This window comes from Chiloscyllium plagiosum, unplaced genomic scaffold (genome assembly GCF_037043375.1).
Source record: "Chiloscyllium plagiosum isolate Xiang-an unplaced genomic scaffold, Cpla_swu_hap1 HiC_scaffold_21, whole genome shotgun sequence".
In the NCBI taxonomy this organism is placed as follows: domain Eukaryota; kingdom Metazoa; phylum Chordata; class Chondrichthyes; order Orectolobiformes; family Hemiscylliidae; genus Chiloscyllium; species Chiloscyllium plagiosum.
The window spans coordinates 8,193,446-8,215,838 of record NW_028270159.1 but is presented as its reverse complement, the minus strand read 5'-3'; the positions used below and the strand labels follow the sequence as shown (position 1 = coordinate 8,215,838).

Here is a 22,393-nt window from a genome sequence, read left to right as displayed (position 1 = left end):
ATGAAAGTATTATTATTATCTTCAAATAAAGTTGCAGAAGTGGAGCAATTTGAACAAAAAGAAACCGAAAAACTGTGGATGCTGGAAATCAGAAACAATCAGAAATTGCTGGATAAACAGTTCTGAAAAAGGACTCAAAATGTTAACTGTTTTCTCTCTCCACAGGTGCTGCCAGACCTGCTGAGTTTCTCCAGCATTTTCTGTTTTTATGGCAAATTTGGAGTGTTTTCTGATGTATTACATCCCAGGCTTTTTCAGAATGTTCATTGCTTGAAGCTTGGATTCCTATGGACAGGCAGCTTGTGATAAAAACATTTTAAATTTTTAATTAGACCTTGGTCGATTGGCTGAATCATTGAAGTGTAATTGAGAGGGAGAAAAATAACACAATCATGTGGCTGTTAGATTCAGACAGGACAGGGTGAGCAATTAGGAAAAGCAATGGCATAGAGGTATCCTCACTCAGCCATTCATCCAAAATCTCTGCTAATGTTCCGGGGACCCAGGTTCAAATCCTGTCATGGCAGGTGGTGGAATTTGAATTCAATTAAAAAATCTGGAATTAAGAGTCTAATGATGGGTGTGAATCCATTGTCATTATTGGAAAACCCCTCTGGTTCACTCCCATCCGGTTCACTAATAACCTTTAGGGAAGGAAGTCTGGGCTACAAGACTCCAGACCCACAGCAATGGGGCTGACTCTTAACTGCCCTCTGGGCAATAAATGCTGGGCCAGCCAGGGAACCACAGCCCGTGAGTGAATTTTAAAAATGCAACAGGTTCCCGTTTCTGGAAGCGCATGGGGTGATCACAATGTTCAACTCAGAATTGTTGATCTGATCATGACCAGTTGGTCTGCTCCCTTGCTGACTGACAAATGTTGCTACGGCTTTGAGCAGCTTGGCTTTTTGATCTTGCTAATGATTAACACCTTGCAAACATGTTTGCAGCAACAAGAAATCACCCTCAATCTTTTTGTTGGTTTTGATGTGGGTTTTTGGAAGGAGGAGTTGTGGCTGCTTTCAAAATATCCGTGGGATAAGAATCTTCAATAATAATTTCTTGAGGACACTTAGATTAGGTCATCCAGACTTGAAGTGTCTGTAAAACCCCTTATAGATAAGGTTATTGCAATTTAAACTGTGAAAACCAGCCATCGCTACGACTAAACTTCTCAACGTCTAATTTCTTTACAAAATCCTTAATTAATGTTAAGCTTGGGTTGGCTTGAACTATTTCATTATATCGAGCGAAGAATAGTCACATCGTTTTAGTGATAGTTTGCCATTCCCCACTCTCTTTATCAGTGTACGTTATCCAACCACTCAGTGTATTACCTTTGACACTGAATTCAGTTTGAATTTGTCTGTTCTTCTGTCAAGTGCCCTCAATGCCCCAGTCCCCAGTTTCAAGTTCTTCAAAGTTGAGTGTACTCTCTCCACCCGACAGCAAGATCATTAAACTACACCGTGTGCATTGGTCCAAGTAGGATCAGGGTCCCTTCATAGTTTGCATTTTGTTTCTTATTACCTTTTATTTTAAACAGTAAACCGAAGCTGTTGAAATGTGTGGGTTATTTCAAATAGAACGGGACATGGGGATGGGAACAAAGACAGTCTGTTGACTTGTCAGGTTACCCCTCAATGTTACAATCATGCTTTAGAATTTTTGGCATAAGTCACTGGAATTTGATTGCACTGTGGTATCAGTCTGTAATCTTGAGACATTCTGTGGCATTGCTTTTTGTTATTGAATGGGTTATCCCATGACATGCACAATATTCTTGTTTTAAGTTCCTTAATGGGATGTGGGTGTAACTGGCTGGGCCCAGCATTTATTGCCCGTCTCTAGTTGCCCCCCCTTGAGAAGGTGGGGGTGAGCTGCCTTCTTGAACTGCTGCAGTCCATGTGCTGTAGGTTGACCAACAATGCCCTTAGGGAGGGAATTCCAGGATTTTGACCCAGCGACAGTGAAGGAACGGTGATAACCTAAGGCTTACCATTGGCCAGAAACTGCCTGATCCAGGTATAGAGGCTGTCCCTGATTTTCGATTATCTGAGGGAACTTGCAGGAGGTGGTGTTCCCAAGTATCTGCTGCCCTTGTCCTTCCAGATGGAAGTGGGTTTGGAAGGTGCTGTCAAAGGAATCTTGGAGAGTTGCCGCAGTGCACCTTGTCAATGATACACACTGCTGCTACTGTCCATTGGTGTTGGAGGGAGTGGGTGTTTGTGGATGTGGTGCCAATCAAGTGGTCTGCTTCGTCCTGGATGGTGTCAAGCTTCTTTCGTGTTGTTGGAGCTGCCCCCATCCAGGGCAAGTGGGGAATATTCCCTCACACTCCTGACTTGTGCCTTGTGGATGGTGGTCAGGCTTAGGGGAGTCAGGAGGGGAGTTACACACTGCAGGATTCCCAGCCTTTGACCAGCTTTTGCAGTCACTGTATTTACACAGATAGCCCCCAGACCTGGAACATTCTGGAGTCTGGTCACAAGTTGCTTTGTATGTAAGTCGGAACACAATGAAAGCCAATATAAAATAGCCGTTCATGAGCCTAGGTCATGTTTGCATATCGGATCATTAAAATGAATATTACTACACCCCTGTGTGGGATTCTGTTCATACGTCAGTCAGTCAGAGAATCATAAATCAGGGACTGACTCTATATACCTGGATCAGGCAATTTCTGGCCAATGGTAAGCCCTGGGTTATCGCAGAGTCAAACCTGACTGTAACAAAAATCAAAATTCGGCACTTGCTGAAAATCTGAAATGAGAGAACAAGCTGTAAATTCTCAGCTGATCACAGAGAAACGGTGTTAATGCTTCATATCAACCACCTGAAAAATCCTGAACATGGCATGTTAACTTTCACCTTAACACGCCTTTAAAATCCAGAGGGAATACATGTTTGAAAGAAAAGGTAAAGTCACCACAGTTTTACTGGACCAGAGGCTGAAATCTCACTCGAGAGATGGGGCTTTAACCTGAGGGTCAGCACACCTCAGGCGAGAGGGGAATGAGGTTGAGGAGGAGAATTCTTCATGATGACCTCAGCGGGTGCAGGAATTGGACCTACGCTGTTAGTGTCACTCTGCATCACAAACCAACTGTCCAGCCAACTGAGGTAGCCACAATCCCTCATTGACAGGCACATACTGATGTGATAGAGTCACAGAAACAGACGCTTCAGTCTAACTCATTGGTGCCAATCTGACCTAGTCCTGTTTGCCAGCATTTAGCCCATATCCCTCTAAACCCTCCCTATTCATATACCCATCCAAATGCCTTTTAAATGTTGTAATTGTACCGGCCTCCACCACTTCCTCTGGCAGCTCATTCCATACACGTACCACCCTCTGTGTGATAAAGTTGCCCCTTAGGTCCCTTTTAAATCTTTCCCTTCTCAACCTAAAACTATGCCCTCTAGTTCTGGACTCCCCGACCCCAGGGCAAAGACCTCGTCTATTTATTCCATCCATGCGCCTCATAATTTCTAAACCTCTATAAGGTCACCCCTCAGCCTCTGACGCTCCAGGGAAAACAGCCCCAGCCTGTTCAGCCTCTCTCAATAATTCACACCTAGTTCTGGCAACATCTTTGTAAATCTTTTCTGCACCTTCTCAAGTTGAACAACATCCTTCCGATAGAATTATATGGAATATTCTAAAAGTGGCCTAACCAATATTCTGTACACCCGCAAAATGATGTCCCAACTCGTGTACTCAAAGTTCTGACCATGAAGGCAAGCATACTAAACACCTTCTTCACCGCCCTGCCTACCTAAGATTGCATTTTCAAGGAGCTATGAACCTGCACTCCAAGGTCCCTTTGTTCAGCAACACTCCCCAGGACCTTACCATTAAGTATATAAGTCCTGCTAAGATTTACTTTCCCAAAATACAATACCTCGCATTTATCTAAATTAAACTCCATCTGCCACTTCTCAGCCCATTGGCCCATCTGGTCCAGATCCTGTTGTAATCTGAGGTAACCCTCTTCACTGTCCACTACACCTCCACTTTTGGTGTCATCTGCAAACTTACTAACCATACCTCTTATGCTCACATCCAAATCAATAATTTCTATATTATATATAAGATGTCAATTGTCATTGGCCATCCTTTTATCAGATGCGACTTGCCCATGAGTTCAGTTCGCAGTTAACTCTATAGTTTGAGAAGGGTCAGATTGAATTAATCTAGCATCGATGTGACAGAGATGTGACACATACAAAATGTTTCCACATTTTCAAGATAGGAAGAGAAGTCATATCAGGGATCAAAGCCCACATCTTTGTATGCTGGCTAGACCATCAGTATAATCAGAGTGAGACATACTTCATAAACCCAGCATTACATCTCTCACTGACTGAACAGGCAACGAAACCTGAGCTGCACTGGGATTGGATTCACAGCTGTCACATTGAAATCAGTAGCATGATCAGCAAAAGTGAAGATAGAGATCACAGCAATTCAGGAATCAGGCTCTGATAGTCACACATAAAACCACACATAACCATCAAAATAATTGTTTAATTATGGGGATTAAATATCTTACAAACATGTCTCTGCTTTCAATCAATTCATATAAATGTGATTTTCGATACACCTGTTTGATCGATGATGGAGGGGATTTCTCATGCAGGTCAGAATGCAGTGGGAATGGATCCTGGCTGGTTACCCCTGGCCAATTCTACACCTTTCCAGTCACCTGCCAGAATTTCTTAAAGTCTAAACGAAGACATTGATGAAGTTTAGATTGAGCATTTTTAAAATAAAGAATCGGTTTGCTGCTCAATGGAAGGCAGTCACTCGGCCTTTTGTGCGTGTACTGGCTTTTTCTATACAGTTAGTTCCACTGCCTTCGACAGCCCTGCAAGGTTCCCTGTCCAAATCCCTTTCCCAAGTAACTATGAAATCTGCTTCTGCCGTGTTTTAGACAGTGCATTCCAGATCAACTCACACATGCTGCAAATAATGCCCTGATCTCCTCCCTCCTCATTCTTGTATCATTCAATCTATGTCCCTGTAGTTACTAATCCTTTACTGTTCCCCCACCCTCCCCTTTTATCATACCGCCTCAGTGTGGGAATGCGGTGTTAATGTGGTACTCAGCATTTTCACAAAGGCACTGAGCTATTTATATGAAGAGTTTAAAAATATTTGTCTTTGGAATTGGAATAATGCTGGGAAAACAATCCCAACATTTCTCCGCCAGGCTGTGGGCTTTCTATTATGAAAACTTTGTGGTGATTGTGTTTTGTTTTTGACTAAGAATAGACCATATTCCAGAAAAAAACCATTAGTGAGCATGCTGGGATTTCAAGATTTGGAAGGTGAGTTCTGAAGGAGAGTCATAATGTTAAATCTGTTTCTCTCCCTTCACAGACCCTGCCAGACCTGCTGAGTTTCTCCAGCACATTCGATTTTGATTGCAGATCTCCAGCGTCGTACTTTCATTTGGGGCTTTATGGGGTCTTTTGGGTGAGACATTAAACCAAAGTCTATCTGCCCATGCAGCATGATGTAAAACATTCCTATTTCAATGAAAGTAGGGACCTTATTCAAGATAACCTGGTTGGTATTAATCCCTCGGTCAACATCACTAATACATGAAGCAGTCCAACATCGTAATGGGCCCTTCGGCCCACAACGTTGTACTGAACATGACGCCAAATTAATCTAATCCCTCCTGCCCACTCCTGGTTCACATCCCTTCATTCCCTCCATATCCATGTGTTTATCTAAAAGCCCCATAAACACCCCTATTATATCTGCTTCACCACCACCCCTGGCAGTGTGTTCCACAGTCCTATCACTCTCTGTGTAAAAAAACCTAACCCTCGCATCCCCTTTGAACTCCCTCCGCCCCCTCACCTTAAATGCATGCCCCCTAGAATTAGATATTTGAACTTTGGGAAAAAGATTCTGACCGTCAACCCTAGCCACACATTGCATAATTTCATAAACTGTCATCAAGTCTCCCCTCAGCCTTCGCCGCTCCAGAGAAAACAACTTGTGCTTTTCTAGCCCCTCCTTATAGCTCATACCCTCTAATCCAGGCAGCATCCTGGGAAACTGCTGCTGTGCCCTCTCCAACGTCTCCACATCCTTCTTGGAATGTGGTGACCAGAACTGAATGGAACGAAGGGTGGTCCCTCGCTAAAAGCAGACGGTCACATTGTTGTTTGCGGACATTGTAAAGAAGACTCATACCAGACTCAAAAGGTTAACTTTTCTCTCTCTTCACAAATGCTGGCAGACCTGCAGAGTTTCTCCAGCACTTGCTCAGTGCGTGCAAACTGACAATTTTCGAACATTACCAAGCGGTAATGCTTGGCAAAGTGCCTGGTTTGTTCCAAAGTGCTTCACAACTTCCTCTGAAACAGAAATTCTTTCAATGGTTTTGGAATGTTTGCAAAATTCATGGGACATTTGCATTGGCGTTTCCGATATGCGATCAGGAATCGGGCAGGGAGAGGGAATTACATAAATTACAACAAGTTTCTTTTTGGCAACAGCTTGCTTCATATCCGTGTGAACAAGTGAAAGATAGTTTCAGTGTGTCTGATGAATGGTTTGATTAACATGGGGTCAGTTGCTGGTTTGATTGTTCTAATATCTCTTGGAATAATCTGAAGGCAATATGTTTATGAATGCAACTGATGAGACCCAGTTAATTATTAACACTGACTGCAATTTCAGGCACCTTCAATTACTTGCTGAGCCTCACTGTGGGACTTAGCAACACTTTGGTCTCTGGGAATCTCCCCCTGAAACTCTCCAACTCTCTCCTCTCCTTTAACAGGCTCCTCCTTGGCCAATCATTTGACCATCCATCTCCTTCTATGGCTCAGGTTCAAAATCTGTTTGGTAGTCAATCTTACAAAACGCCTTGGTGCATGTCAAAGGTGCTAGATAAATGCAAGCAATTGTTGCTGTGGGCTTTGAAAGTAACCAGAGGGAGATAAAGTGTGTCACCAGCTGTAAAACTGTCGTTGATTATTTTGGGGTGTTCAAAGGTTGCGCAGAGCTGGTAAATTATTCCTTTTAGATACTGTTTTATTATGTCACCAAGAAAGGTATTATCCTGTTGCTAAGGCCAGGATGCGACTGCTGTCACAGCCCGAGAATTAAGTAGGGCGAAATGATGTTCCATTTTCTACACCGTCAGTTTTGGATAACACCAGGCACCAGCTCGACAAAACAAAGTGAAAAATAATCCCGGCTTCTCCTTACACAGGAGTGAGGGCACAATACTGTACGGGGGGAGGACACGATGAGTACAGGGATCGGTGGGTTATGACCCAACACCATCAACTGTCAAATGGGGAAAAATAACCAGTCTTTATATCCCTGGGTTAACACAGACAAACACCTCAAAACCCCACAAGCACACACTTGCATCTTTATTTTATTCCCTGATGGGACATGGGTGTCGCTGGCTGGGCTGAGGTGTGTTGTCCATTATCCTGCAGAAGGGGCTGGAGAACTGCAGTCCCTCTGTCACAGGGGAATTCCAGGACCCAGCGACAGTGAAGGAATCGTGATCTATTTCCAAGTCAGGATGGTGAGGGGTTTGGAGAGAGAACTGGAGGGTGCGATTCTTCAGTCAGGCATTATTACATGCTTTAAAAAGAGGCTCATTCACTCTGTTTGACATCAATCAAAACCAGTCACTACTTGATCCAACCTCTGAGGCAAATGTGAAACCTTTAAAGGGTGACAGCCTGACTGAGAGCCTGGGATGTTGTGATGCAAGAGATTGCTGTAACTGATTGACACGAAGGGTTCAGGCTCAATCTGTTCCTTTTGAATTCTACCTCAGGACAGCACGGATTACGCCATCATTTACTACTCCCCATGGCCTACAGCAGTGGCTTCCTGGAACCTGTGCGGTCTGCATTGTAATAGGGTAAATGAGGATGGTGGACAGTGAAAATATCACTGGACTAGCACTTCAGAGACCTCAAACCCTGGCATGGTGACAGGACAGTGTATGTTAAGTGAGATATTTACTTCTGAGAGTCCAAAGCTCCAGCATTGCACGTGATGCCTCCAGAGAGAAGTGGGCACTGTCGGGGATAATAGAGTGCTCATGACCTCCTTCCGCTCTCCCTATCCCTCCCTCACTTTCAAAGGTTGGTATTACCCATAATGGGCTTTGTGTATAAATATTCAACAGGTTATATGTCTGTTTACTGGTGGTGGTTAAATAGGGAAACAAAAGAGTCACAGTGATTTGGTGGTGGAAGGTCATTCAGTTGTGATTAAAGAAAGATTTAAAAACAAAAAAAGGTCACGGTGACTAGGTGGTGGGAAAGCCGTTGTTCTGTACGATAGGACTTCTGGGTATATAAAATAAAAAGCAGCTCTCAGTCAGGGAGACTGAGAAACCCCATCTGGCTCTTTAATGGCCTTTCGAGTCTGGCAATCTGCCAGCCTTACCCAGTCTGGTCGACATGGCTCTCTGACCAACACAGATGTGGTTCACTCTCTGCTGAGTTGATGCAAGGGCAGTCTGGTGGACCACAATGAATCCAGAGTCCATGGAGTCCAGGCTCCAGGTGGGCCGTGTGTGAACAATGAGGTGCCATCATTGTCCGAATGGCACCACATTGTCCAACAAACATGAGGGAGGTACGGTCAGTGATGTACTGGAGGGTGAAACCCAGTTCTTGACCCAGTTCAAGCTACAAGAGGCTAGGAGAATGGATTAAAATGGGTCGAAGGGGATTAAATGCCCAATCAAATTACTACGTTGTCAACGGCAACCATCTCGAGACAATTACACAAAGACACCCAGAGAGATCGCCTCTCTCTTCTCCAGCCTGCCTTCCCCCTCTAGAATCCCACACGGTTATAACAGCCATGAGGCAGGTTCTCAACAATGTCCTCCAGGCTAAGCTTCTCCGCCTCAATGTCCTCCATGTCTTTTTCGATTGTTTTCATCTTCAGGATCTGTAAGTCGGAGGCAGCCTCCAGCTCCCGCAGCTTCTGGTCCAGGGTCTGATCAATCACCCACCTCAGGGCTCCCATCTCTGCCTCGGTTACATTCAGCATTTCCTCCGTCACTTGGTCAACCTGAAGGCTCTCTATCAGGGAAAGAGCAAACAGAAAAGGGGCATCATACAGAGACACCAGCCTGCCTCCGGGAGTGGGAACTGCAGGACACTGGGAGCTCAGTCACCCCACTGCTTGATGGCCTCAGAATCAGCAACCCTTCAGTTTAGGGTTTAGCAATCCTTCAACGCTCGACCCAAGGCTCAGTGACCCATGACCCAGGGCTCAGTGACCCTACAACCCAGTGACCTTATCAACCAGGGCTCAGTGACCCTACGACCCAGTGACCTTATCATCCAAGGCTCAGTGACCGTACATCCCAGTGACCTTATCACCCAGGGCTCAGTGACCCATGACCCAGTGACCTTATCACCCAGGGCTCAGTGACCGTACAATCCAGTGACCTTATCACCCAGGGCTCAGTGACCCATGACCTTGTCACCCAGGGGACAGTGACCCTACAACCCAGTGACCTAATCACCATGGGCTCAGTGACCTATGACCAGGCCTCAGTGGTTTATAACCCAGAGCTCAGTGACCCCATGACCCACGGCCAAGTCACCATGGGATCGTATGACCTTGTGGATTCTTGGACCCCTCTTGGGTAGCGTCAGCCTCTCGCCCATGAACTTACCGACTGTCTTCAGTAACTCGGTTAACTGCTTCAGGTCACGATCGAGGGACTGCTTGGCTTTCTTCACCTCCTTCCCCATGGCCAGTGTTTCGTGAAGGACCTGTCATGGAAACAGAAACTGCTGTGAGGTAACCCTCGCAGCGTGGCTCAGTTAGTAACAGAGACCGCCCTGAGCACTCTCCCCGGGCAGTGCTGAGAGAGAGAGAGAGAGTGCCTGCAGGTGAATGTTAAAGATCAGCCTGGTCTCCCACTGGCTTCTGGCCTGGAGGGGAATCCAGACTCTGCATGGCAAGATCCCAGGAACATCACTGACTGCCTCAGCCAACATTACTTCCGGAGACAATGCACATTTGAACCATTGGTTCAACACCTTTTTTGGGGTTGCGCAGCGCAGCACGCCCTCAGCCTCCATGTTGAACTGGATTATACATTTGGTTCCTGCTGTGACCTTTCATTGCCTGAGCCAGCTGCCTTCTGTGCTTTAACCTCAAGGGAGAGGATCATCTGGTGTAACACCACATCACCGGGAGCTCCACTCTAAAGGCCCATCAAGGATTCGTTCCTTTTAGCCCCTTTCCCCAGATGTCGCTCTGATCTCTCAGTCTGAAAGCAGCGGTCTAGGACAGTGTGGTACTAAGGGAGTGCTGCACAGTTGGGGGTGCCGTCTCCTGATGAGACATTTAACTAAGATTACACTGGATTAAAACACACCAGTGCACTTAACAAAGAACAACAAGCAGGCATTCCCTGGTTGAGGAGTGTAAAACCAGGGGGAGTAATGCCAAAATCAGGGGATTCCGCCTTGCCAAAATCACTTCTCCTCGTTTTGAATCTGAGGGGTGAGAGACTTTGTATTCTTGGTTGGGCTTTGAGTGTTTTTAAGGCAGGGATTGTCAGGTTTGTGGGCTTGGCGTTAGTATAAGGTATTGAATTGTTCACCAGCCACAGAACAGGAGGGCAGGCGTGATGGGCTGAATGGCCAACTCCCGCTCCGAAGGAATAAGAACCAGAAGATGTTGCGGAAACTGTTCTGGCAGCGTCTGTGGGACAGAGAAACAGAGTAAGTGTTTCGGTTTCAAAGGGCAACGCAACATCGAGGGCTGAAGGGCCTGGACTGTGCTGTAATGCTCTGTGTTACAGCTCTGGAAGATTCTGAAGAGAAGCCTTAAATGTGAAATGTTGACTCTGCTTCTCTCTCTGTAGAAGCTGCCAGACCTGCTGAGTTTCTCCAATAATTTGTTTTTATTTCCGATCTCCAGCATCCACAGTACTCTGCTTTTATTTGAGTTTTCCCCAGTGTCCTGGACAATATTTATCCCTCATCACAAAAATCGATGACCTTCTCATCATTGCAGCGCTGTTTGTGGGAGCTTGCTGTGTACACATGGTCAGAAATGCACCAGCCAGTAATCACACTTTGTAGATATGGGGGTGGCTGTAAAGTGGGTTCGGACGTTCTGACAGGCACTACACAAATGCAGGTTCTTTCCTTTCCTTCTAGTTCCTCACCTCTGTCTGGATTCTCTGCAGCTGATCAGATTGTCCTGATCACAGAGATGGTTCCTGGATTGTCCTGATCACTAAGATGGTCCCTGGATTGTCCTGATCACAGAGATGGTTCCTGGATTGTCCTCATCACTAAGATGGTCCCTGGATTGTCCTGATCACAGAGATGGTTCCTGGATTGTCCTCATCACTAAGATGGTCCCTGGATTGTCCTGATCACTGAGATGGTTCCTGGATTGTCCTGATCACTGAGATGGTTCCTGGATTGTCCTGATCACAGAGATGGTTCCTGATTGTCCTGATCACTGAGATGGTTCCTGGATTGTCCTGATCACTGAGATGATCCCTGGATTGTCCTGATCACTGAGATGGTTCCTGGATTGTCCTGATCACTGAGATGGCCCCTGGATTGTCCTGATCACAGAGATGGTTCCTGATTGTCCTGATCACTGAGATGGTTCCTGGATTGTCCTGATCACTAAGATGGTTCCCGATTGTCCTGATCACAGAGATGGTTCCTGGATTGTCCTGATCACTGAGATGGTTCCTGGATTGTCCTGATCACTGAGATGGTTCCTGGATTGTCCTGATCACTAAGATGGTCCCTGGATTGTCCTGATCACAGAGATGGTTCCTGGATTGTCCTGATCACTAAGATGGTCCCTGGATTGTCCTGATCACTGAGATGGTTCCTGGATTGTCCTGATCACAGAGATGGTTCCTGGATTGTCCTGATCACTAAGATGGTCCCTGGATTGTCCTGATCACTAAGATGGTTCCTGGATTGTCCTGATCACTAAGATGGTCCCTGGATTGTCCTGATCACTAAGATGGTCCCTGGATTGTCCTGATCACAGAGATGGTTCCTGGATTGTCCTGATCACTAAGATGGTCCCTGGATTGTCCTGATCACAGAGATGGTTCCTGGATTGTCCTGATCACTAAGATGGTCCCTGGATTGTCCTGATCACTGAGATGGTTCCTGGATTGTCCTGATCACAGAGATGGTCCCTGGATTGTCCTGATCACAGAGATGGTCCCTGGATTGTCCTGATCACTAAGATGGTCCCTGGATTGTCCTGATCACAGAGATGGTCCCTGGATTGTCCTGATCACAGAGATGGTTCCTGGATTGTCCTGATCACTAAGATGGTCCCTGGATTGTCCTGATCACAGAGATGGTTCCTGGATTGTCCTGATCACTAAGATGGTCCCTGGATTGTCCTGATCACAGAGATGGTCCCTGGATTGTCCTGATCACAGAGATGGTTCCTGGATTGTCCTGATCACTAAGATGGTCCCTGGATTGTCCTGATCACAGAGATGGTTCCTGGATTGTCCTGATCACTGAGATGGTTCCTGGATTGTCCTGATCACTAAGATGGTCCCTGGATTGTCCTGATCACAGAGATGGTCCCTGGATTGTCCTGATCACTAAGATGGTCCCTGGATTGTCCTGATCACAGAGATGGTCCCTGGATTGTCCTGATCACTAAGATGGTCCCTGGATTGTCCTGATCACAGAGATGGTTCCTGGATTGTCCTGATCACAGAGATGGTTCCTGGATTGTCCTGATCACTAAGATGGTTCCTGGATTGTCCTGATCACTGAGATGGTTCCTGGTTACGAATCTATCAAACCCTGTTCAGGCTGAGCGTGCAAATGGCCGGGGGGGGGGGGCGGCGGGTACATGGCTACAATTTCTCCTGAAATGTCAAAACACTGCCAAGGAGATTTGGAAGGAGTTGTAGACCATTCAGCCCGTTGAATGGAATCATGGCTACTCTGATAATCTTCCCTGCCTTTTCCTCATAACCCTCGCTCCCTGCTGGATCGGAAATCTGTCTCAGCCTTGAATATACTTTCTGACCCAATCCTGACAGTCCGCTGTGATACAGAATTCCCCACTGAGAGAAGACATTTCTCCTCATCTCGGTCTTAAACAGGTGACCCCTTGTTCTGAAATGATACCCTCTGGTGTTAGAATCTTTCATAAAGGGGGAACAATTTCTCCACATCAACCCTGTCAAATTCTCAAAATATCTTGTATGTTTCAAGAAAGTTGTCTCTCAGTCTTTTAGACTCCAATGAGTAAGGTTCCTACTCAACCTGTCCTCCTGAGACAGTCCCTCCATCATCATCATCATAGAATCCCTACAGTGTGGAAACAGGCCCTTCGGCCCAACAAGTCCACACCGACCCTTGAAGAGTAACCCACCCAGACCCATTCCCCTACCCTATTACTCTCTACATTTCCCTTGACCAACACAAATAGCCTGCTCATCCCTGGACATTATGGGGCAATTTCCCATGGTCAATCTACCCTGACTTGCACATCTTTGGAGTGTGGGAGGAAACCGGAGCACCCAGAGGAAACCCACACAGACACAGGGAGAATATAGAGGTAAAAACAATGACTGCAGATGCTGGAAACCAGATTCTGGATCAGTGGTGCTGGAAGAGCACAGCAGTTCAGGCAGCATCCGAGGACAGGCAAAATCGACGTTTCGGGCAAAAGCCCTTCATCAGGAATAAAGGCAGAGAGCCTGAAGGGTGGAGAGATAAGCTAGAGGAGGGTGGGGGTGGGGAGAGAGTGGCATAGAGTACAATAGGTCAGTGGGGAAGGAGATGAAGGTGATAGGTCAGGGAGGAGAGGGTGGAGTGGATAGGTGGAAAAGGAGCTGGGCAGGTCGGACAAGTCCGGACAGGTCAAGGGATCGAGTTGCAGGAGGTTAGAAGCTAGGATGAGGTGGGGGAAGGGGAAATGAGGAAACTGTTGAAATCCACATTGATGCCCTGGGGTTGAAGTGTTCCGAGGCGGAAGATGAGACGTTCTTCCTCCAGGCGCCTGGTGGTGAGGGAGCGGAGGTGGAGGAGGCCCAGCACCTCCATGTCCTCGGCAGAGTGGGAGGGGGAGTTGAAATGTTGAGCCACTGGGCGATTTGGTTGATTGGTGCGGGTGTCTCGGAGATGTTCCCTAAAGCGCTCTGCTAGGAGGCGCCCAGTCTCCCCAATGTAGAGGAGACCGCATCGGGAGCAACGGATACAATAGATGATATTAGTGGATGTGCAAGTAAAACTTTGATGGATGTGAAAAGCTCCTTTGGGGCCTTGGATAGAGGTGAGGGAGGAGGTGTGGGCGCAGGTTTTACAGTTCCTGCGGTGGCAGGGGAAAGTGCCAGGATGGGAGGGTGGGTCGTAGGGGGGCGTGGAGAATATGCAAACTCCACACAGACAGTCGCCTGAGGCCATACCCAGGATCAACCTAGTAATCCTTCTCCAGTCTGCGTCCAATGGCAGTACATCTTTCCTTAGGTAGGGGATCCAAACCTTTTCACACTTCCCATAGGATTTGCCGACTCTGATGCCATCCATTCCTGGTCGGGTTGGCATGTGACCTTCCAACCTCCAACCAGCCCGCCTCCACTCACCCACCATTGGTCACCTGACATATCAATCATTGTGATGTTCCATCATCCCACAACCAATCAGAGAGCAAAGAGAGCTATTCACGCTTTCATTGGGCGATTCGCCATAGTCAGTGATAGTCATAGTCATCCCTAATGAGCTATATTTTTATAACAAACGCTAGGAGTGTCAGAAGAAACCTAACCTGTTTTAAAACACTCTTATGGTTTTGTCTTGCATGCAACCTTTCAGAGATTTATGATGATGCCAGGTCGACCCGGCAATGTGGTAACCCATGGCAACCATGGTGAAAGCCAGGCCTGGATCATTCACAGAAGGTCAGTGGGAGTTGGAGATAGTGAGGACGGCAGATGCTGGAGAGTCAGAGTCGATAAAGTGTGGAGCTGGGAAAGCACAGCAGGAGCAGGAGAATCAGCCCATTGGGTCAGGACCCTTCATTGAGAATGGGGAGGGGGGGGAAGGAGCCCAGAAATAAGCAGCGCTTCGAACGCTAGTGTCTCCAAATAAACCTGTTGGACTATAACCTGGTGTTGTGTGTTTTTTAACCTTGTCCACCCCAATCTAACACCAGCGTCTCCCAATCAGAAATAAATGGGGGAGGGAGGCTGGGGGAAAGGTAGGTGGGATGGTGATAAGGGGATGTGGGTAGTGGTCCATTGATGTAGTGGAAGAAAAGGTTGTGGCCAGATGAGCCACCCTAAATAAAGAGGACAATAATAAACTTACCCTGGAGTTATAATAGATGGATAATGATTAAAGCACTCAGGCCTGACCAAAGTGACTGTGTTAATCCCCATGCTGCAGAATCCAGACTCCAGCTACGCACAAATCTGACAGCTGCAGATCCTGCTATACATACCTGGGAGTTAGACTGGAATGGGACAATGGAATATCGCCATCAGGACAATCAGGAGCAGCAAGTCATTCGCTAGACACGGAGGGGCCTAGCACCCTTATTTGGAGGAGGTTACATGCACCCAGCATCTGCTGTAATGGAGACCTAAGGGCCACCCTACTATCAACGTGCCAACACCTGGTTGGGTCTGATCGCTCAGGGTAACGGAACCTGATCAATCCATTGGCAGATCCTCAAGACCCTTCCAAAAGGGCGTGAAGACCCGGAAGGATAAGAAGTGCCAGAAAACCCCACTCAGGGCGGTAACTCCAGAATAACTACTGGCTGAGAAGACACCTCCAAGACCATCGGGAGAAGGCAGCATCAGCATGCAGAGCCTGGCCACGTTCCAGTGTCGGGGCTGGGGAGGGGGATACAATCAAAGTATAAGATAGAGGAGGAGGACTGCAGATCTGGGACTCAGAGTCAGGAGTGTGGTGCTGGAAAAGCACAGCAGGTCAAGCAGTTAGTTTATAGTATATCGGTCTTATTGTTCTAATATTAATTGTGTTCAATAAATGAATATTATTGTTTCAAACAGTCGACCCACGGTTCTTTTGCTGAATATAGGAATTTAAACACGCAGTGTGGCAGGTACACCAGGGGGAGGGATGGTGCCGGAGGAGCTGTGGAAGAGAGACTGTTCCATGTATCGTCTGAAGAGACAGGCAGAGCTCGGACCCACGTGCGTGCCCATAGCCACCCACTTGGTTTGTAGGAAGGGGGGTATCACCATCTCACCTACCTTACCCTCAGCCTTACTGCACGCACCCCCCCCCCCCACCCTCTATTTCTGAGCTCCCAGCCCCCTCCCCACTCCCTTACCTGAAATATTGGCTCTCCTGCCCCTTCGATGCTGCCTGACCTGCTGTGTTTTTCCAGCGCCACATTTTTATCGGACGCAGGTTAATGAGAGTGCCACCCGCTGAGGAGGGAGGTTTTTATTTGAGCTTTACCTTGGCTGCTGTTGTGCCATCCTCCTGAAGTTTCACCTTGAAGGCTGCGGCCTGCTCCTCCTGGGTGGCCAGCTGACCCTGCGTGATGTCCAGCCGAGTGCGGAGTGAGCCAGACTGCGCGGCCTGGTCCTGGGCTTGTCTCCTGAGCTTGTGGGCCTCCTGGAAGGCAGAAGGACGCTACAGTCAGTCTCGTTGTTCCTTTCACTCTCTCAGGGGGACAAAGCAAAGTCTGGGGCCTAGCCCTGAGCAGAGCTTTCCAGAGAGCGGCTAAGAATCTATCAGGCTGGGGCTGTTTTCCCTGGAGTGTCGGAGGCTGAGGGGTGACCTTATAGAGGTTTACAAAATTATGAGGGGCATGGATAGGATAAATAGACAAAGTCTTTTCCCTGGGGTCGGGAGAGTCCAGAACGAGAGGGCATAGGTTTAGGGTGAGAGGGGAAAAATTTAAAAGGGACCTAAGGGGCAACTTTTCCACACAGAGGGTGGTACGTGTGTGGAATGAGCTGCCAGAGGATGTGGTGGAGGCTGGTACAATGACAACATTTAAAAGGCATCTGGATGGGTATATGAATAGGAAGGGTTTGGAGGGATATGGACCCGGTGCTGGCAAATGGGACTTGATTAGGTTTGGATATCTGGTCAGCATGGATGGGTTGGACCGAAGGGTCTGTTTCCATGCTGTACAGCTTTATGATTCTAATCACATTGCCGTGGGTCTGGAGTCACGTGTAAGCCAGAGTTTAATGAGATTGCCTCTCATGCTTCAAAGCTCCAGAGAACACAAGCCCAATCTCTTGTATCTCTCCTTCTGGTACAGTCCCTCCCGACTAGAGTCAGTCTCTGCCCCTCACTGCATTCCCTCTTGGGCAAGGGGATTGGACCTGTACTCCAAGGTGCACTCTCACAGTGTCCAATACAACTGCAGCAAGGTCTCATTCTTTCACAAGAGCCCCTACAAACTTGGAAATATTACAACTGGCCCCACATTCAAATTGATGGGGATCAGCTGTGGCCCAAGTATTGATCTTTGTGGTACCCCACCGGTCACAGCCTGCCAACCTGAGAAAGGCCCCATTACTCCCACTCTCTGCTTTCTACCGGTTTCATAAGTAGTAGGCCATTCAGCCCTCAAGCCTGTCCCACCATTTAATGAGCTCACAACTGATCTGTGGCCCACCTCCATAGACAGAGGAACCTCAATTATCCAAAGGGTACAGGAGGGGAGTATTTTGTTTGGTTAATTGAATGCCGAAGAATCGATGCATGGCTAACTATGTTATCCGGCATCGGGACCTTGCAATCGTGTTGGGATCATCCAAAATTCGGTTAGTTGAATGCTGGATAACCGAGGTTCCTCTGTACCTGCTTTTGGAGCATAATCCCTTTGCTTAACAAAAGTCGGGAGAATGTACAAACTCAACACAGACAGTTGCCCGAGGGTGGAATCGAACCCAGGCCCCTGGCGCCGTGAGGCAGCTGTGCTAACCACTGAGCCACTGTGCTCCCCAGCCCTCTGCCTTGCTGCTTCAGCACAGGCCCTATAAGCTATTGGATACAGAGAGGGGCTTGACTTGGAATGGGTTGAATCTATGGGGTTGAAGGGTGGTAATGGCATTGCCCTTTGACCTTTGCAATGCCTTGGTTGACCTGCCCAGCCCGGCTAGCGGTGGTATTACTGATGGTAGAACTGGAGCCAGCAATTCGCAATATTCGCCGGGCGAGTGCCGTCTTCCTCTTGGTCTCTGGCATCACCTTCCCCTTGATCACACCCATCTTCCGCAAACTCCCTTTACCTCGGAGTTTGCCAGCTGGTCTCTTATTGTCTGAAACAATAACAAACAAAACAAAGGTTAATTTCCCACTCCGACCCCCCCCCCCCTCCACAGGGGAGGCCATAATGAGGGGTTGTACCTTGAAACTGCCCAGATAAAATTCACATTTATAGAGACAGAAAAACTGCAGATGCTGGAATCCAAGACAGGCAGGCCGGAGGCTGGAGGAACACAGCCAGCCAGGGCAGCGTCAGGAGGTAAAGTCAATGTTTCAGGTGTAGCCCTTCTTCAGGGCTGGGGGGTGGGTGTGGGGGGAGATGCAGGTAAAAGGGGTGCCGGCGGGGGGAGGTGAGAGTGGTGAAGTGGGGATAGGTGAGGACAGGCAGAGGGTATGACCTGGTTGCGAGTTTGTTCCATGGTGTGGTCTAAGAACTGGAGGGCGGAGGAGGTGCCGTGACAGGTGAGATAGGGACTCACTGAGCGCACGTCTGAGGGAGGCTGAGAACCTCTCCAAAGTGGGCATCCTCTGAAGAGATTTCGCAGTGGAACAAACATGATTCAGGACCAAAAACACTGCAGAGGCTGGAATCCAAGGTAGACGGACAGGAGGCAGCACAGATGCAGGAATCCAATTCAAGGCGGACACTCTGGGAGTGTTGTCATGGAGCCATTTCTTGACTCGGAGGGCTGTGGTAAGGGCCACTTTCCAACATGGTTTAACCTGAACCAAATAATGCCACACACCCCCCAGCCTCACCTCCCCGACGGCCGACAGCTCTGGTGGGTTTTTCCAGATGGTACTGACCCCACAGAGACCGCACAAAGACCCCCCCCCCCCCCCCCCCCGAGTCAATCCATGTCTGTTCCTCATGATGCCATCACACCACTGCCCATCTCCACCCCATGCCCCATACCCGTTCACCATTAGCCACAGGAAAGCATGGAGCAAGGTTGGGGGGGGGGGGAGCATTCAGCCCCTTGAGCCTGCTCCACCATTTAACACGATCACAGCTGATCTCACCTTGACCAGAACTCCACCCTCCTGCCCTCTCTCCCGTTACTAATTAAACCCGTTACTAATTAAAAATCTGTCTATCTCCTCCATAAATCTATTCTATATCCTGGCCTCCGCTGCACTCTGAGGTCACCAATTCCAATGATTCATGACCTTTTGAGAGAAATAATTTCGCCTCATCCGTTTTAAATTTGTTGTCCCTTATCCTAAAACTATGACCTCTTGTTGTAGATTTCTCCGGAAGGGGAAACATCCTCTCTGGGTTTACTTTACCAATCCCCTTTAGTGTCTTATATAACTCAATTAGATCTCCTCTCATTTTTCTAAGCTCCAGACAGTATTGACCTGAACTGCTCAATCTCCCTTCATAAGATAGACGCCGCCTCCCCCCATCTCTGGGTTCAATCTCGTGAACCTCCTGTGAACTGCTTCCAATGCAATTACATCCTTCCCCAAGTCAGGAGATCAGGACTGGACACAATACTCCACGTGCAATCTCACTAATACTTTGTACAGTTGCAACAATGCTTCCTTATTTTTACATTCTGTTCCTTCAGTGATAAATGCCAAAATTTCCATTGACCTGCTGAACCTGCATACCAATTTTCTGCAATTCATGCACAAGGACACCTAGATTCTCTGGACTGAAGCGTTCTGATGTTTCTCTCTATTTCAATAATAAGTTTCCCTTCTATTTCTGTGGCCAAAATGGATAACTTCACACTTGTCCATTAGATTAGATTCCCTACAGTGTGGAAACTGGCCCTTTGGCCCAACAAATCCACACAGACCCTCCAAAGAGTAACCCACTCAGACCCATTTCCCTCTGACTAATGCACCTAGCACTATGGGCAATTTAGCATGGCCAATTCACCTGACCTGCACATCTTTGGACTGTGGGAGGAAACCGGAGCACCCGGAGGAAACCCACGCAGACACGGGGAGAATGTGCAAACTCCACACAGACAGTCACCCAAGGCTAGAATCGAACCCAGGTCTCTGGCGTTGTGAGGCAGCAGTGCTAACCACTGAGCCACTGTGTCACCCACGTTAAACCTCATCTGCCAAATTGTGGCCCATTCACCAAACCTAACCATATCCATTTGGATATTTCCTATTTCATCATTGCAGCTAATTTTCCCACCACTTTTAGTGTCAGCCATCCCAGTATCATCTGTCCCAATGTGAACTCACACACTCTCACCATTGGCTGCCTGGCGCTCAATCCCACAGCACCCTGCCTTCCGATTGGCTAATAAACCGTCTCCCTGCTGTGAATGGGTGCTTTGGAAATGGGATGGGACCATACCTTCCAAGATTTTCAGCAGAGAGATTCCCTCCTCTTTGATCTGTTTGACTTTCTGAATGGATGCCCTCGCAGTGGCCCTGGAAGATTTAACACGACTCAGAAGCTAAAAGGGAGAGAAATATTATTAGATCTTTCGAATCAGGAGCACGGGGAGACAGCTGGGCCCTTGGGATGTGCTTCACTGTTCAATAAGGGCACAGCTAAGCTACAGCTCCAACTCCCCTTGATAACCTTTGACCCCTCGCTGGTCACAAAACTGTCTAACTCACCCTCCAATGGCTCAGTTCCCACTCCTCGCTGAGGAGGGAATTCCAAACTCTCATGACCCTCAACAAAAAAAATAAGCAAAACCCCTTGAGCCTGCTGAGCTATCGCAGAGCTGTGTCAAGGGGCTGAATGGCCTGATACTAGCCCCGTGCTCACCTCATCGTACAGCTCCTTGGTTCCCATTCCCATCTGGAAGGCCCTGACTCGGGGTCCCAGCTCCAGAAGTAGCTTCTCGATTTCCTGGTCTTTGATCTGAAGAGCACTTTCCAAATTCTCAATTTCTGCCGTGAAATTGTTCCAGCCCTTTGGGAAAATTAAAGGCAAAACGATCAGGGTCATATGAAAAAATTAACTCAACCTTGCAGATAGCCTCGAGGGGACGGGAAACTACAGGGACCAAGCGAAGTCAGAGAGAAGGCAAGAAATAAATACTAGCAAACTGCAAAAGGGAAAACACAAAGGTGTTTAGCCAGTATATACAGAGCAACAGGATAGCTAAGGAAAAGGTGGGGCCTATCAGAGATGAAGAAGGGGACTTGTGTGAAGATGTAGAAGGTATTGGAAGAATTTTAAATTAACTTTTTGTATCCGATTTCACAAAGGAAAGGGTCGATGCGGATATAGTAATCAGAGCAGCAGCGTGAAATATCAGACAGAACAGTCAGAAGAAGGGAGAACGTGTACCGAGAGGGGTAGATAAAGCGAGCGATCTTGGTGTGTGAGTGCACCAGTCCCTAAAGGGAGCAGCACGCTAGGTAAGGTTATAAAGAAGGCAGGTGGACTGCTCTCCTCCATTGGCAGAAGTATAGAACACAGAATGGTCTGGCACAGTGGCTAGCACTGCTGCCTCACAGCGCCAGGGACCTGGGTTCGATTCCAGCCTCAGGCGACTGTGTGGAGTTTGCAAGTTCTCCCTGAGTCTGCGTGGGTTTCCAACAGTTTCCTCCTGTAGTCTAAAGATGTGCAGGTCAGGGAGAATTGGCCACGCTAAATTACCCACAGTGTTCAGGGATGTGTAGGTTAGGTGCATTAGTCAGGGGGTAAGTATGGGGAAGGGTCGGGTACATTTTGGCCCTGCCGTTTTGGCGCCGAGCTGTTTTGGCACCAATTCAGAACACAAAAATAAAAGTCTTGTTTGGTTAAAGAAGAGAGGATGATCAACAACCCGATGTAATTTTCTCAACTAGCAAGAGTTTATAGTTGAGAAAATTACATCGGGTCGTTAGTCATCCTCTCTTCTTTCACCAAACAAGACTTTTATTTTTGTGTTCCGAATTGGTGCCAAAACAGCTGATAGTCCCATTCTGGTAGGGGAGTGTGTCTGGGTGGGTTACTCTTTGGAGGGTCAGTGTAAACTTGTTGGGCCGAAGGGCCTGTTGCCTCAGTGTAGGGATTCAGTGATGAAACTGTACAGGACGCTGGACAGATCACAACAGGACCATTGTGTGCAGGTCTGGTCACCACATTTGCTGCAGTTACATGAGGCATTACACTGGAAATGCATCATCGATTGTCACAAAGTCTCTTCACCCAATGAAGGAGCACTGC

At 47.7% G+C, this 22,393-nt stretch overlaps 1 protein-coding gene across 1 annotated transcript in view; it reads right to left on the bottom strand.

Moving 5' to 3' along the window:
• Positions 1-4,511: 4,511 nt before the first annotated feature.
• The window catches only part of LOC122564978 (laminin subunit gamma-3-like), a 218,008-nt gene continuing 200,126 nt past the window's right edge, over positions 4,512-22,393 (bottom strand). The window contains exons 23-28 of the mRNA XM_087998211.1: positions 21,002-21,148; positions 20,579-20,681; positions 18,109-18,305; positions 16,483-16,641; positions 9,696-9,795; positions 4,512-9,093 (exon numbers count right to left, since the gene is read on the bottom strand). Coding sequence (XP_087854337.1) covers positions 8,843-9,093; positions 9,696-9,795; positions 16,483-16,641; positions 18,109-18,305; positions 20,579-20,681; positions 21,002-21,148 — 957 coding nt within the window. The 3' untranslated portion in view covers positions 4,512-8,842. The remainder of the gene's footprint in view (positions 9,094-9,695; positions 9,796-16,482; positions 16,642-18,108; positions 18,306-20,578; positions 20,682-21,001; positions 21,149-22,393) is intronic.